Source organism: Engraulis encrasicolus, chromosome 1, assembly GCF_034702125.1.
Source record: "Engraulis encrasicolus isolate BLACKSEA-1 chromosome 1, IST_EnEncr_1.0, whole genome shotgun sequence".
In the NCBI taxonomy this organism is placed as follows: domain Eukaryota; kingdom Metazoa; phylum Chordata; class Actinopteri; order Clupeiformes; family Engraulidae; genus Engraulis; species Engraulis encrasicolus.
The window spans coordinates 47,756,352-47,770,306 of record NC_085857.1 but is presented as its reverse complement, the minus strand read 5'-3'; the positions used below and the strand labels follow the sequence as shown (position 1 = coordinate 47,770,306).

The following is a 13,955-nucleotide window of genomic DNA, read 5'->3' as shown; positions in this document are numbered from 1 at the left end:
TCACAGTAATATTGTCAGGTTTCAGCCGACAGGGAGCACAATTGTGAGTTATTAGCGCCAGCTTTATGGGCTGCGCTTGCTAGACAATGCTCCTAGGTGAACAGCAGGCACGGGTTGGATGGCGAGTTTGATGATTGTATTGTAAACCTACTGCGTTAACAATCCTCACCCAGGGGCGGAATAATGAGCATGGGGCCTTGCAAAATGGCTATTGACCAATGGGCCTGATCAAATGGCCAATGACGAACAAGAAGAGGCATGACCAAATGACCAATGACCAAGGCTTCAGGTGTCCAAGAAAGGGGGCAGTGAACAGTGCCGAAGGTTTGGCCAAATTGACAATGACAAATGACAAGGGGTCTAGCCGAACAACCAATGACTGATGACCAAGGGGTATGATCAAATAGACCCCACATACACCAAGATCCCTTTCCCCTAATATAGCAGGGTCACTTCACGTGAAATCAGACACTTTGGGACCCGACCGACATAGATTTCAATCATACTTGCTGTGCCTGTTTAATAGCGAGGTAGCACCCCAGAACTACATTTGAATCTGACACCAATATTAAGGGAGAAAAAGACTAGCAAAGGTTTACATATGAGAGTAGGACACTATGCATTCAGCCTTGATTATGTCAGTCAGTGTAAGTCACAAAAAGATGTCTGTGGTGTTATTTGAAAGCTCTTTTCTGGCTCTACAAATTACACAAACAGCATGCAACACAACAACCCTCAGAATATGAATTTTCATCAATTGAAAAATTAAAAATGGAATATCATTTTTTTTTTAATGGCCAGTTCCTTGTCTACATAGCCTGCAATGTCATGAACAACACCTGAAATGCTGCTGTTTGGTTCTTTATTCCTTTCAGAGATAATGGGACTCAAAAATATGGCATCATACAAATCACCCAGTAATAATATGGTAATACCATAGTAATATCACATGACAGCATGTCTATCGGAATATGTGAAGGATGGAGATGGTCCACGAGGATGCAGGAAGTTCAGTTTCACCTCTCTAGTACTTGGCATACATTCCTAAACACACACTAGCCATAGTTGCCATCATATACAGCTACAACATACCCTTTGGTGCTTGAACATTTAGGAAATTCATGTACTGGGCTTATTCTTTCAACCCTGCCTACTCTGAATGTTAAGTGCTCTGAGTACCTGGAATAGGGACTGACGAGGGTGCAGGGCCCACCGGGAAAATGCCCGTTATGCCAGATGGCCAGTCCAGTCCTGTCCCTGACACTACTCTATTACTACACTCATTTCAACCTTTATGTCCCATTATCTCTGAAATGAATAAAGAACTAAACACCCCATTTTCAGGTGTTACAGTATTTATGACATTACAGGCTATGTTTAGACAAGAAACCGGCCATTTTAAAATATAAGTATTTTTGATATTCAATTTTTAATTTTTCAATGTATCATAATTCATATTCTGGAGGTAAGTTAGTTGTATTCCATACTATGTGTGTAATTTGTAGAGCCAGAAAAGAGCTTTCAAACAACACCTCAGACATATTTTTATGACTTACACTGATTGATATAATCAAGGCTGAATGTATAGTGTCCTACCCTCATATGTCAAACTCGGCTAGTCTGTTTCTCCCTTAATATCGGTGTCAGATTCACACAAATGCAGTTCTGGGGTGCTACCTTGCTACTAAACAGGCACAGCAAGTATGATTGAAATCTGTTTTGGTCGAGTCCCAAAGTGTCTGATTTCACGTGAAATGACCCTGCAGGATGTGATCCAAAACACTCCAAGGAGTAAACTGCTTTCCGACAGACAGACAGACCAACATATCGACCAACAAAGTTGTCTGAGTGCACACACCACTACAAACCAAACAAAGAAACAAAAGAGCCAGCTCTTACCGTCTCCCACGAACAGGTTGACCTCAGTGACATTATCGCCACCTGATGACTTGAGATCCACACCGCACTCATATCTCCCAGCATCCTTTAGGGTTAGCTGTGACAGACTGACTGTGAAATACCCTTCTCCACTGTCACATATGGCTGCTCTATCGTCCTTCACCAACCTGCACAAAGGACAATATAAAAAGAATATGAATAGCACCAACAACAGCAACTGGTGATGTCAAACTGGCCCTCTGGAAGAAGAACGAAAAGTACACACACTGTTAATGCTCTCCGATTTATTAAACACGTTTCAAACTCTTCATCATGAGTTTGTCATTATCATAATTCTGATTTTTCCGTCTTCCTCTAAGCGTAGATCCAGCACTTATTTTACTGGATATGCACGCATCCCTCACACTACTTTTGAACCTGGCCGTCTGCCCAATGCTAAATGGGTCATTCCACGCCAAATCAACAAGAGCCCGCGCACTTAGGTCTCAAAAAATTCTGAAAATATTACCAAGTGTACCCATGGTACTTAAAAGAAACACTGTAAATTTATTTGAATGTAAGATGTATACTCTCCATGTTACAGCCAATTTTACTGGGGGAGGGGGGTGCCCATTTTGTTCACACTCTTTTTTTGTCAAAGTTCACAAGCCCGTAGCTCAATAACTAAACCATGTAGGAAGCTCAAATTTGGCATGCTGGTACATAGATAGGAATAGTTTGTTGCAAAACGGTCAGTTTTGGTTTGTATGATCCTGCATCGTCATGGCATTCCCTCAAAGATGATACAAATTGTACTGGAGTTTTTGGCTGTGCTCTGTTTAGGCCTTCAGAAGACATATTTGTGCCCAACATAGCCTCTTGATTTTTTTCCCTTGTAGAGACAAGTAGGAACACTCTCATACAAATCTAGAAATAGAAAGGAAACCCCATTAGTGTTTGACCAGAAGACCTCACAAGTCTGACAAATCATTTTGGGTGTCATTTTCAGAGCTCCAGAACCCCTTGTGGGATTGTCCACAGATTTTTATTTTATTTTTTTCTTCATTCTCCATGAATTCTTCTTTTTAAAAATGCAAATGAGACTTGTCTTATGTGATGTTTTCTTTTGTAATTTCCAACCTGAACATGGGCAACATGCACATTGAGGGCAATATGTTTTCTATGCATTTCTTCCGCTGCCATCTGCTGGTCAAAAAAAGTAACAACATGACTCCTTGTGCCTGACCTACTGTCTCTTTTGGTGTGCGAACCTGCTCCCACATTGAACGCTCCTGAAATCATTTAAATTGAAAGGGATACCTGCACCCCTGCACAGGGACTCTCTGGTGATCATGTCTGGGCAAAATTTGCATTTGATTATTTAGTCTTTACATTAAATGTTATTGAAATCATATTGCTCTCTTTTTGCATTTTGCCCATGTTCAGGGTGGAAATTACAAAAGAAAACATCACATAAGACAAGTCTCATTGGCATTTTTAAAAAGAAGACTTCATGGAGAATGAAGAAAAATATAAAATAAAAATCTGTGGACAATCCCACAAGGTGTTCTGGTGCTCTGAAAATGACACCCAAAATGATTTGTCAGACTGGTGAGGTCTTCTGGTCAAACACTGATGGGGTTTCCTTTCTATTTATAGATTTTTATGGGAGTGTTTCTACTTGTATCTACAAGGGGGAAAAATCATGAGGCTATGTTGGGCACAAATATGTCTTCTGAAGGCCTAAACAGAGCACAGCCAAAAACTCCAGTACAATGTGTATCATTTTTGAGGGAATGCCATGACGATGCAGGATCATACAGACCAAAACTGACAGTTCTGCAACAAACTATTCCTATCTATGTACCAGCATGCCAAATTTGAGCTTCCTACTAGGTTTAGTTCTTGAGCTACGGGCTTGTGAACTTTGACAAAAAAAGAGTGTGAACAAAATGGGCACCCCCCTCCCCCAGTGAAATTGGCTGTAACATGGAGAGTATACATCTTACATTCAAATAAAGTAACAGTGTTTCTCTTAAGTACCATGGGTACACTCAGTAATATTTTCAGAATTTTTTGAGACCTAAGTGTGCAGGCTCTTGTTGATTTGGCGTGGAATGACCCACATGCACTTGGCCCTATGTCTATATGTGTTCAAATACAAGTGCAGGTGAAGGGGAGTGCAGACTATTCTGTCCCTCAGTAACATGCACAAGGGACGATACAGAGGGTGTATGAACAATAACGAACAGGTGCGGTCATTCCAGGTTCAGAAATTAAAAACCCTAACACATATTTCCTCTAGCCAATTCAACAAGCCAGCTGATCCTAACTACCACCCCTTCAGCTAGGGTGATAAGCAAAGTAATGGAATCACCTTTCAGGAGCTGAGACTGAAGACATATGTGGAGGGACTTTTTTCTCTCTCAGGCCATTTCTTTCTGTCCCTGCTCGTGACGAATAACACAAATAACAGATCTGAAGTAATAAGTTAATAGCAGGATGTGCTGTGATGCCCTGGGTAGAGCACCTGTACCATATGTATGGGATTTGGAGAATTGGGTCCGGCCTGGATCATTCTCCACCCATACCCCAGCTCTCTCTCTCTCTCTGTCTGTCTCTCATCTCTCTGTTTCTCTATCCCCCTATCCCACTCTTATTTTCTACATTATCTCTCTCTCTCTCTCTCTCTCTCTCTCTCTCTCTCTCTCTCTCTCTCTCTCTCTCTCTCTCTCTCTCTCTGTCTCACACACACACACACAAACACACACACACACACACACACACACACACACACACACACACACACACACACACACACACACACACACACACACACACACACACACCACTGTCCTGTCACATCTTCACTACCCTGTCAGGATAAAGGCCCTACGAATCGAGACATGAAGGCAAATGACCCTGATGATGTATGTGCCAACCTACCTAAGTCCTGAGCAGATGAGCTAGCTGAGCCATTGCAACACCTCCTCAACAAGAGCCTGCATGAGGTAGCCTGATAAACCAGACTAAATGTGGATGTCTAATTTAACCTCATGCCTTATACCAAAATGAGATAAAATTAAGTAAAGAGCTTAGTACCTGTGGGGGGCACTAGACACGACGAGACGCCTACAGTCAGTCCCTTCACGCTTGCAGAAGTACTTGGGCTGGTTGGAGTAGGTGGGGGATTGGTATGCACACTTGATCTTCACACTTCCTCTTGCGTAGCCTCTGACGTCAATGCTGCCCTGCACAGCTGTTAACAAAGAAACCACCATCATTTACAGTACATTAGGGCACAGTAAAAACAAAATCTACTCTTGGTTAATGTCAACGAAATAATGTACTTAGAGCAAATGTTTTTTTTACTTAAACTTAAATTTGTTGGGGTGGCTTTTTGGGCTTTATTACAGGACAGTATGAGAGGAGACAGGGAGAGAGAGATGGGGCAGGGCCGGGAAATGACGCTGGCCGGACTCGAACCGCGGTCCCCGTGGGCATGCAAGCCCAAATGTGGGAGGCTTAGTTTGCTGCACCACAGCACCCAACCCCCCCCCCGTGGTTTTGACTTTTGCTAAAAAGTGGGTTTGATAGAGCAGCCACCATCATTTGCAGTACTTTAGGGCAACATAAAAAACCCAACAATTTCACACGGTCAACACCACAAGTTGCTGTAATGTATAGATGAAAGTCAAAGACAATTGTGGCAGTACAAAGCCACAATTACCTGTAGGCCTACTTTGTTATTGGCAAAACCCCTTTTTAGTTTGAGTCAAAACCTCAACTTCAGGTTGAAGACAAAACCAGCACTTACAGTCATTTAGGTTAAAGGTGAAATTACCCTGTGTTGTACCCTCAGGCAATGACAAAACCATGATTTAGAGTAGGCTATTTGAGGTAACACCTAAACCATCGTCACGTTTAGGTTAACACCATCATCACCATTTATTTTAGTCATGGGTATGCTGTACTGTATTATTTACGTCACAAATGATAATATCAGTACTACCTTTACCATTTATCTGCAAAAGTCGAGAGAGAGAGAGAGAGAGAGAGAGAGAGAGAGAGAGAGAGAGAGAGAGAGAGAGAGAGAGAGAGAGAGATTCCTTTACAAGCAGGTCAAAGGCCAAATTCATCCCAAATACTGTTCATGTGATGGTAGTCTGGGCTTGGCATTTCCCGGTGGCCCCCGCAACCTTGTCTGAAAACCCCTATTTTCAGAAATGTAAAGAAAATTGTAACATTTTTTTAAACTAATTTTTACATTTCCGAAAATAGGGGCCCACGAGACCGCGTGGCCCACCGGCGACTCAGTTCTGCGCCGCTAATTATGAGGGGCCCTTTTAAGCCGAACGTGCCCGGGCCCTATTTCTCCCACAGCCCAACCCTGGTGGTAGGCTACTACATTTTATCACCATAACTAATGTAAAAGGTCAGTAGGAACCACATTCGCCACTGAGGGGAAAAAAAAACGTTATCAGAATCTGTCAAACAGGATGTGCTTGCTGTTAAGCACACAGAGTGCAATGTTATCATTGAACCTGACTCAATGTGGTTGGAAACACCTGACACAAATAATCCTAAAAACACACACAAAACTGATACAGCAACACAGAGAAAGACTTGGCAACATGAGTATTTTCCTGCAATTTTTTACTGTGCATGTTGGTCTCTTTGAAACTTTGAAACAAAAAGACAAATAGTGAGAGAGGGGGGGAATAGAGGGAGAGAAAGACAAAGAAGGGACAGATAGAGAGAAAGAGATGGAGAGAAGGGTGGTAGAGAGTGGGAGAAAAATGGAGGGAAGAGCGTTTAATCACACCTTTTTTGTCTATCAAACTACAGTACAGTAGCCTATATTCAGAACACAGTGAACACCAAAATAGAAGGACAATGTAGATAGAGAGAAAAAAAGAGAAAGAGAGAGATAGAGAAAGAGGGAGAGATAAATAGAGAGAGAGAGAGAGAGAGAGAGAGAGAGAGAGAGAGAGAGAGAGAGAGAGAGAGAGAGAGAGAGAGAGAGAGAGAGAGAGAGAGAGACAGAGCAATAAGGTAGAAGAGAAACCCAAAGCAAGTTACGCACACCTTTTTGTCCCTCAGACTTACCTGTAATCCACAGAGCGATGTTGAACGCGAGAAGAACCCCCATTCCTGACCCCGCCTGATCTGTTGTAGGGCAGCGCTCCAATGACTAACGTGGTGGTGGTGGTGACTTGATGCTGGTGACACTGCTTTCTCTCTCTCTCTCTCTCTCTCTCTCTCTCTCTCTCTCTCTCTCTCTCTCTCTCTCTCTCTCTCTCTCTCTCTCTCTTTCTCTCTCTCTCCCTCCCTCGTCAGGTGGTTTGCAGCGTATTAACACCCAACTGACTAACGTGTTGGAAGTGACTAGATACTACACTGGTGACGCTCTCTCTCTCTCTCTCTCTCTCTCTCTCTCTCTCTCTCTCTCTCTCTCTCTCTCTCTCTCTCTCTCTCTCTCTCTCACACACACACACACACACACACACACACACAGCTGACTAACTGCTTTCCTGTTTTGACACCTACAGTATTGCAACACTGAGCATGGCTACACACACACACACATGCTCACACACTACTACTACTACACACCAATACACTGTGCTTGTGGTTTTCCTCAGAAGAGAAGTCTGAGTGCGGAAGGCCTCTAGTCAGGATTGTGTCACCACAGGTTCACTTTCTTTCTCTCTCTCTCTAAACAGACCTCTCTTCATCTGCCACTCATCTTTCTCTTTGTCTTTCTCTCTCTTTTCATTTACCTTTAAATCTATCTCTCCGTCCCTTTCTTGCCCTATCCTGCCTACAGTATAGGCTACTCTATCTCTCTACATCTCATCCCCCCCTTCCGTCACTTACTGCATGACTGGTCATATGCTGGTCAGGGCTAGACGGTATCTTCCCCTTTTCCCACAGCAGAGCTACACAGTACGTATGTTTTCAGTCTGTCTGTCTGTGCTTCTTTTTCTCACTCAGTGACTTCGCATGTTTGAATTTGCCCAAGCATCCACCCTCACCCTCATCCACCCTATTGGAAGGTGTTTTGCATCAACATTCAACATTACGCGGGTAGGAGAGTCGTAGTGAAAGTGACAGAAAGAGAGAAGGGAATACTTCGTTAGGTCACCTTTTCAAATTGAGTAAAACAGGTGAACATGAAAAACAAATTGGGTGTCCAAAAACTTTTGAGGCACGCATTACTAAAGGCACTAGCTGGAACTTGTTAGCATATAGCCAGAACCATTAGGATTTTTTTAAGTTCAATTATTCATGAACAGCTTCTATGTGCTGGTAAATGGACTCCTCAACAATTCAGAAGATAAAAGTTTACCGGCCGTTTTTGTAACCTTAGTAAGGGGTACGTTGTTTTACATTTTATAATGAAGAGTTGGCTGTTATACTGTGCTATGCTGGCAGCTGCTTCTGATGAGGCAATGCATTTCAATAGATACCGGCAGCTGGCCTGTGATAAAACTGCTTAAGGCAGTTGTGACGAAATGTGCTGCTTACATCTTATAAGCCACTGCTTCTTATTCTTCTACTTTTTTTTTTTTTGCAATATCACAAAGACAAACCAGTGTTTTCAAACAATATGAAAAAATACACCATAAAGTACCGGTCACAAACTCACATCTCTTTATGAAGAACAGTTTGTATTCTTCCCACAAAGAGGCTTGCTTCCTTTTTTCTTGTCTGCATCAACTTTTAGGGGATTTGCAATGCCAGAGAGAGAGAGAGAGAGATCAGTTTCACTTCATTCATATCAAAACACTTGGTGAGAGCACAATGCATGAGATCATGTTTATTTGTGTTGATTTGTAGGGGTTTTTCAGTGACAGAGAAGGGGAACGGAATGGAATGGAAATTCTACATAATTCTTGCATGCATTCTAGTGCATTTTAGAGTGACCTTTTATGACATAGGCCCTATGCCAAATCGTTTCTGATTAGGCATTCTCTTTTGCTATTTAACTCTTTAATAGAAGGAAACAATAATCACTTAAGTGATTTATATCCTGGTATAAACATCACCTTGCTTTCTGCTGATTTGTTAGTCATGGGGCTACTTTCAGAGATACTACGATTGGAAAAGGGCTAGAAGCAGGGTTAGAGCTCTATAGTGGGGGCGAGCAGGGCATTTGCCTGGGTCCTGTCATACCGATGGTGGGTCCTGTCATTTCACTGATGCCTTGTGTGCGATTGCTCCGCCATTGTCTAGAAGTGACAAGTATGTCCCCTCCTGTACAACCTTTCTCTCCGCCATCTACTGCAGGCTACTAATGCTCACACAATTTATATTAAATTAACTATCATCCTATTATTTGTTTATTATTACAAAATAGTAGAGCACATGCAACTTTCATTTCACTGCCAATTGGGCCAGTACACGGCAGCATGTGACAAATGAAAATATTGAATTTTGAATCTTGAATATATTAATTCTCCTTATCTCGATTTCAATGGCACACAGTAAATTCTGCAGTACTCATTTAACACTTAGAGAGTTGATTTGACATCATTTGGACTTAAATGAACTCTTTAAGTGTTGAATTAACACCGCAACATGTACTGTGCAATAACACACAACGCTGCTGAAGTAAGGTTTTCGTACACTCACCGGCCACTATATTAGGAATACCTGTTACAACTGTTCATTGAGGCACATTTCTGATCAGCCAATCACATGGTGGCAACTCAAAGCATTTGTGCATGTAGACATGATCGAGATGATCTGATGCAGTTCAAACCCAACATCATAATGGGGAAGAAAGGTTATTTAAATGACTTTGAACATGGCATGGTTGTTGGTGCCGAGGGGCTTGATTTCAGTATTTCAGAAAAGACTGATCTACTGGGATAATCACACACAACCATCTTACAAAGAATGACGAAGAAGAAAAAAAATGCAGTTAGCAGTGATTCTGAGGGCAAAAATAGCTTGTTGATGGCAGAGGTCAGAGGACAATGGCCAGACTGGTTTGAGCTGATACAAAGGCCACAATAACCACTCATTACAACCGAGGTATGTATAAGAGAATCCCTGATGATTACACAGCACATCAAATCTTGAGGCAAATGGGCTATAGCAGCAGAAAACCACATTCGGTGCCACTCCTGCCAGCTATGAACAGGAAAATGAGGCAACAATTTGGACAGCCTCACCAAAAACGACTAGAAGATCAGAAAAATGTTGCCTGGACTGATGAGTCTTGATATCTACGGCAACACTCAGATGGAATGGTCAGAATTTGGCGTCAGCAACATGAAAATATACACACACACACAAACATACGCACGCACGCACGAGCACACACACACACACACACACACACACACACACACGCACACACACGCACCAACGCATGCATACACACACAGCTCAACCTTAATCTTTGTGGGGCCCGTGTACGGCCCTTGCTATCTTTGTGGGGCCCTTCCATTCATGTTAACCCTAACAATAGCTAAAGAATGCTAAACTGTGCCAAAACCAAAACAATCCCTAACCCTAACCCGTCAGTGAGGAAATGTTTTTACATTTTTACTTTTACAAATAACAACAAAACTACCACAGCGAAATGGGTGAAATGTGGGGTCCAGGATTTGGAGCAAGGGCCCCAGCATGTGAGTGTGCTCTAATAGCAGTGTCCTCACGAAGGTAGAATGGTGTCTACACACACACACACACACACGCACACACGCACACACACACACACACACACACACACACACACACACACACACACACACACACACACACACACACACACACACACACACAAACATTTTCCAGTCAGTCCATCTTCACTATCTGCTGTGTCCTCCATGGCAGCTCAGAGATCATCAGTGCCACCATCTAAATATGTGAACAGGATATGACACACTTTAGTTGATTCCACATAATTCTAAGCTACTTTTTTTATTCTCTGGAACTTGCACACAGTGTGTGTGTGTGTGTGTGTGAGAGAGAGAGAGAGAGAGAGAGAGAGAGAGAGAGAGAGAGAGAGAGAGAGAGAGAGAGAGAGAGAGAGAGAGAGAGAGCGAGAGCGAGAGAGAGAGAGCGCGCAAATGCAATTTGCGGTAATGTATGTACTCTATGTATGTGCGTACAGTAAATATGTATGTTGGGGTGGGCCCCAAACATTTGAAGCAATGTTTTAGTCCTTTATTGCATGACCAAGCACATATTGTACATACAGACCAGACATATGACCTTTTCCTTCTCTGTGTCACCAAAACTCATATATGGAGCTTGGCCCCAGAGAAGTAAACTACAACTCATACGCAGAGCTTGGCCAAAGAGAAGTAAACTACAATGGTTGCAATTGGTGACAGGAGTAGTAAAAAATGTAATTCACTCCCATCTGGTGGCGATATATAGAATTACAATAAATGGACAGTGGGAAGGGGAAAAAGTACAATCACAGTCGGCCTACTGTAAGGCCTACTAATTTTGCCACTAATCAGCTGATTTTACTGTATAAGAAAAGTCCTGAGTACGCAGTTGCTTTGCATTGGAAATGTGTAGAAGGAGATGTGTTTGGACTGGAGCATATGTCCGCTGAGACCAGAATAAGGTTGCTTGGGTGATGGTGTATAATGTTGATCCCAAAATCTCATAATGTTGATCCCAAAATCTCACAATATGTCCCAGTGTCCTTCATAGTGTTTCTCAATGAGCTTCTCAAATGTAACAAATGTGGAAGAATGTCAACAGTGGCAATATGCCTGCTCCATCACTTTGCAATACCAGTTTCATTTTTGAAAAATCACACATAAGCATTGCTTTGAACATTTCTGTAAAATATTTCCACAAATCATTGCATAATATACAGGCAGAGAAAAGGTTTTACAATTGAAAAACAAAATTAGGACTTGCTTAATGATACGGCAGTAAATGCATTGGCTATATAGTCTAGTCAAGTTACGTCAAGTCAACTTTATTTATACTGCACATTTCATCCACAACAATGTAGCCTACTTAACAAACAATAATGAATAATGTAATCAAGCCACATTACACTAATAGTGTAAAACACACACACACACACACACAAACACACACACACACACACACACACACACACACACACACACACACACACACACACACACACACACACACAAACAAAAGATGGGGAAAAAATCAGCCAAAAGTTGAAATAGGATGAAGGAGAGATCTTGAAGCCATATCCCTAAAAACTTTATGTACCTTGAATAAATGCAACGGAATGCAATGAATCAGTAGACTCTTTTACTTAATCCCCAGCTTCTTTTTACCATGTGCTACACTGGTCCTGACTACGTACTGCTAATTGTTTTCAGTATAGGGGATTTATTCAGATGCAGAGTAGTCTAGCCGCATGTAAATAGAGTTACCATCATTGACATCAAGGTTTAGTTGCTGGTACACAGATGTCTGGTGGTTGGCTCCCTGACTGACTGTGTGGCATTCGGCCATGTCGTTGGCTACCAGACTGTGGTGCTCTGCAACTTCATTGGCTATCGGCCTCAGGCACTCTGGAACCTCATTGACTGACAGGTTCTGATACTCTGACGTGTCATTGGCTGGGTGGTCGATTCGACCAGTGCTTTGGTCAGACGATATGGCACCACTGGGGCAGGGACTGGGATCGCGATGGGAATTAGGATTGGCGTGACTGTCTTGATGATGTTCTGCATCAGCCACGCATTGATTGGCAGATGTGATGTGAAGATGCGTTGGAAGATGAGCCCGAGCACAAACTCTGCTGTTGCGACAGGGCTCTGCACCCCATGGAAATAGGGCGGGAGGTGATTTCACCTGTCCAATTATCCTGATGCGGGTGGGTCAAACACAAGTCCCGGGGGTCAGATGCAATCCACCATTAAAGCTCAGTCCGGACCCGAACTTGTAGAAAAAAAAAAAAGTATGCTCCATGTAGGCTATGCATGCACATATCAGATTTTCATATCTTTTTTGCCTTGACATTTTCAGTCAATGCTATAAATACTCCTGCTGCCATTTTCCTTCAGCTCATGAAGCAGAATTTTGGGATATTTCACAATTATGCTACTGGTCCAGCCCACTTGAGATCAAATTGGCTGCATGTGGCTCCTGAACCAAAATGACTTTGACATCTCTGTCCTAATGTGATGCAAACCCAAGTGACCTAATTCCACCTGTAAAATGATCCTAAAGTGATGCAAATCCATGGTTATTTGGAAAATGTGGCACTGGATTGCAGCTTCTGAATGCAGGATACATCAGGAAAGCACCACACACCAGAAGATGCTATACCTTACATCTACTGGAAATCTATGAAAATCGTATTTAAATTTACAGTATCACATTTTGGACAAGGGCTTCTCAAATTTAGTAAATTGGAAGAAATGTCAAAAAAGGAATTACGACTCCTCGATCACATTATTGTAAAAGAACATTTGTTTGGAAATCACTTTCCAGATTTGTTTTGAAATGACAAGAGACCCATGCTTAATTTACACAAGTCATTTTATAATATACAGACATAATGTACAAGCTGCATACAAATTTCCTTATACACACAGACTACTTCTTGAAAAGCAAAAAAATGTATATACTGCTGTACACTGTATGGTTAACTCATGGGCCCATAAAAAAGTTATTCAAAGTATAACAAGACACACTAGCATACCCCAAAAAAGGTGACAACGTAAAATAAGTAAAGTATTATCTGAGATAAATGACAGTTGATAACACTGCTTGAAAAGAGCTATAGGCCTACATGTGTGTGCTGTGTACCATATGTGGACCCAGGTTTCAGTCTGGCCTGTGACATTTCCCAGCCACGCTCTATCTCTCTTACTACTTTCCTCTCAGTCCAGCTGTGTACAAACAGAGTCATCATGATCAGTATCAGGGTTGAGTTGTAGATAAACAGGCATCTGCTGGGCGGCACCTGGATTGACTGTGTGATACTCTGCCACATCAGTGGCTACCAGGCCGTGGTACTCTGCCACGTCATTGGCTAACATGTTCTGGTACTCTGTAACTTCATTGGCTATCGGCCTCAGGTATTCGGGAATGTCATTGGCGGA

The 13,955-nt window shown here is 42.3% G+C and overlaps 1 protein-coding gene across 1 annotated transcript in view; it reads right to left on the bottom strand.

Annotated features, from left to right (window-relative positions):
* LOC134453502 (adhesion G protein-coupled receptor E3-like) overlaps positions 1-7,155 on the bottom strand; it is a 42,300-nt gene extending 35,145 nt beyond the window's left edge. The window contains exons 1-3 of the mRNA XM_063204304.1: positions 6,988-7,155; positions 4,981-5,137; positions 1,900-2,066 (exon numbers count right to left, since the gene is read on the bottom strand). Of these exons, the coding sequence (XP_063060374.1) occupies positions 1,900-2,066; positions 4,981-5,137; positions 6,988-7,030 (367 nt within the window). The 5' untranslated portion in view covers positions 7,031-7,155. The remainder of the gene's footprint in view (positions 1-1,899; positions 2,067-4,980; positions 5,138-6,987) is intronic.
* Positions 7,156-13,955: the final 6,800 nt, after the last annotated feature.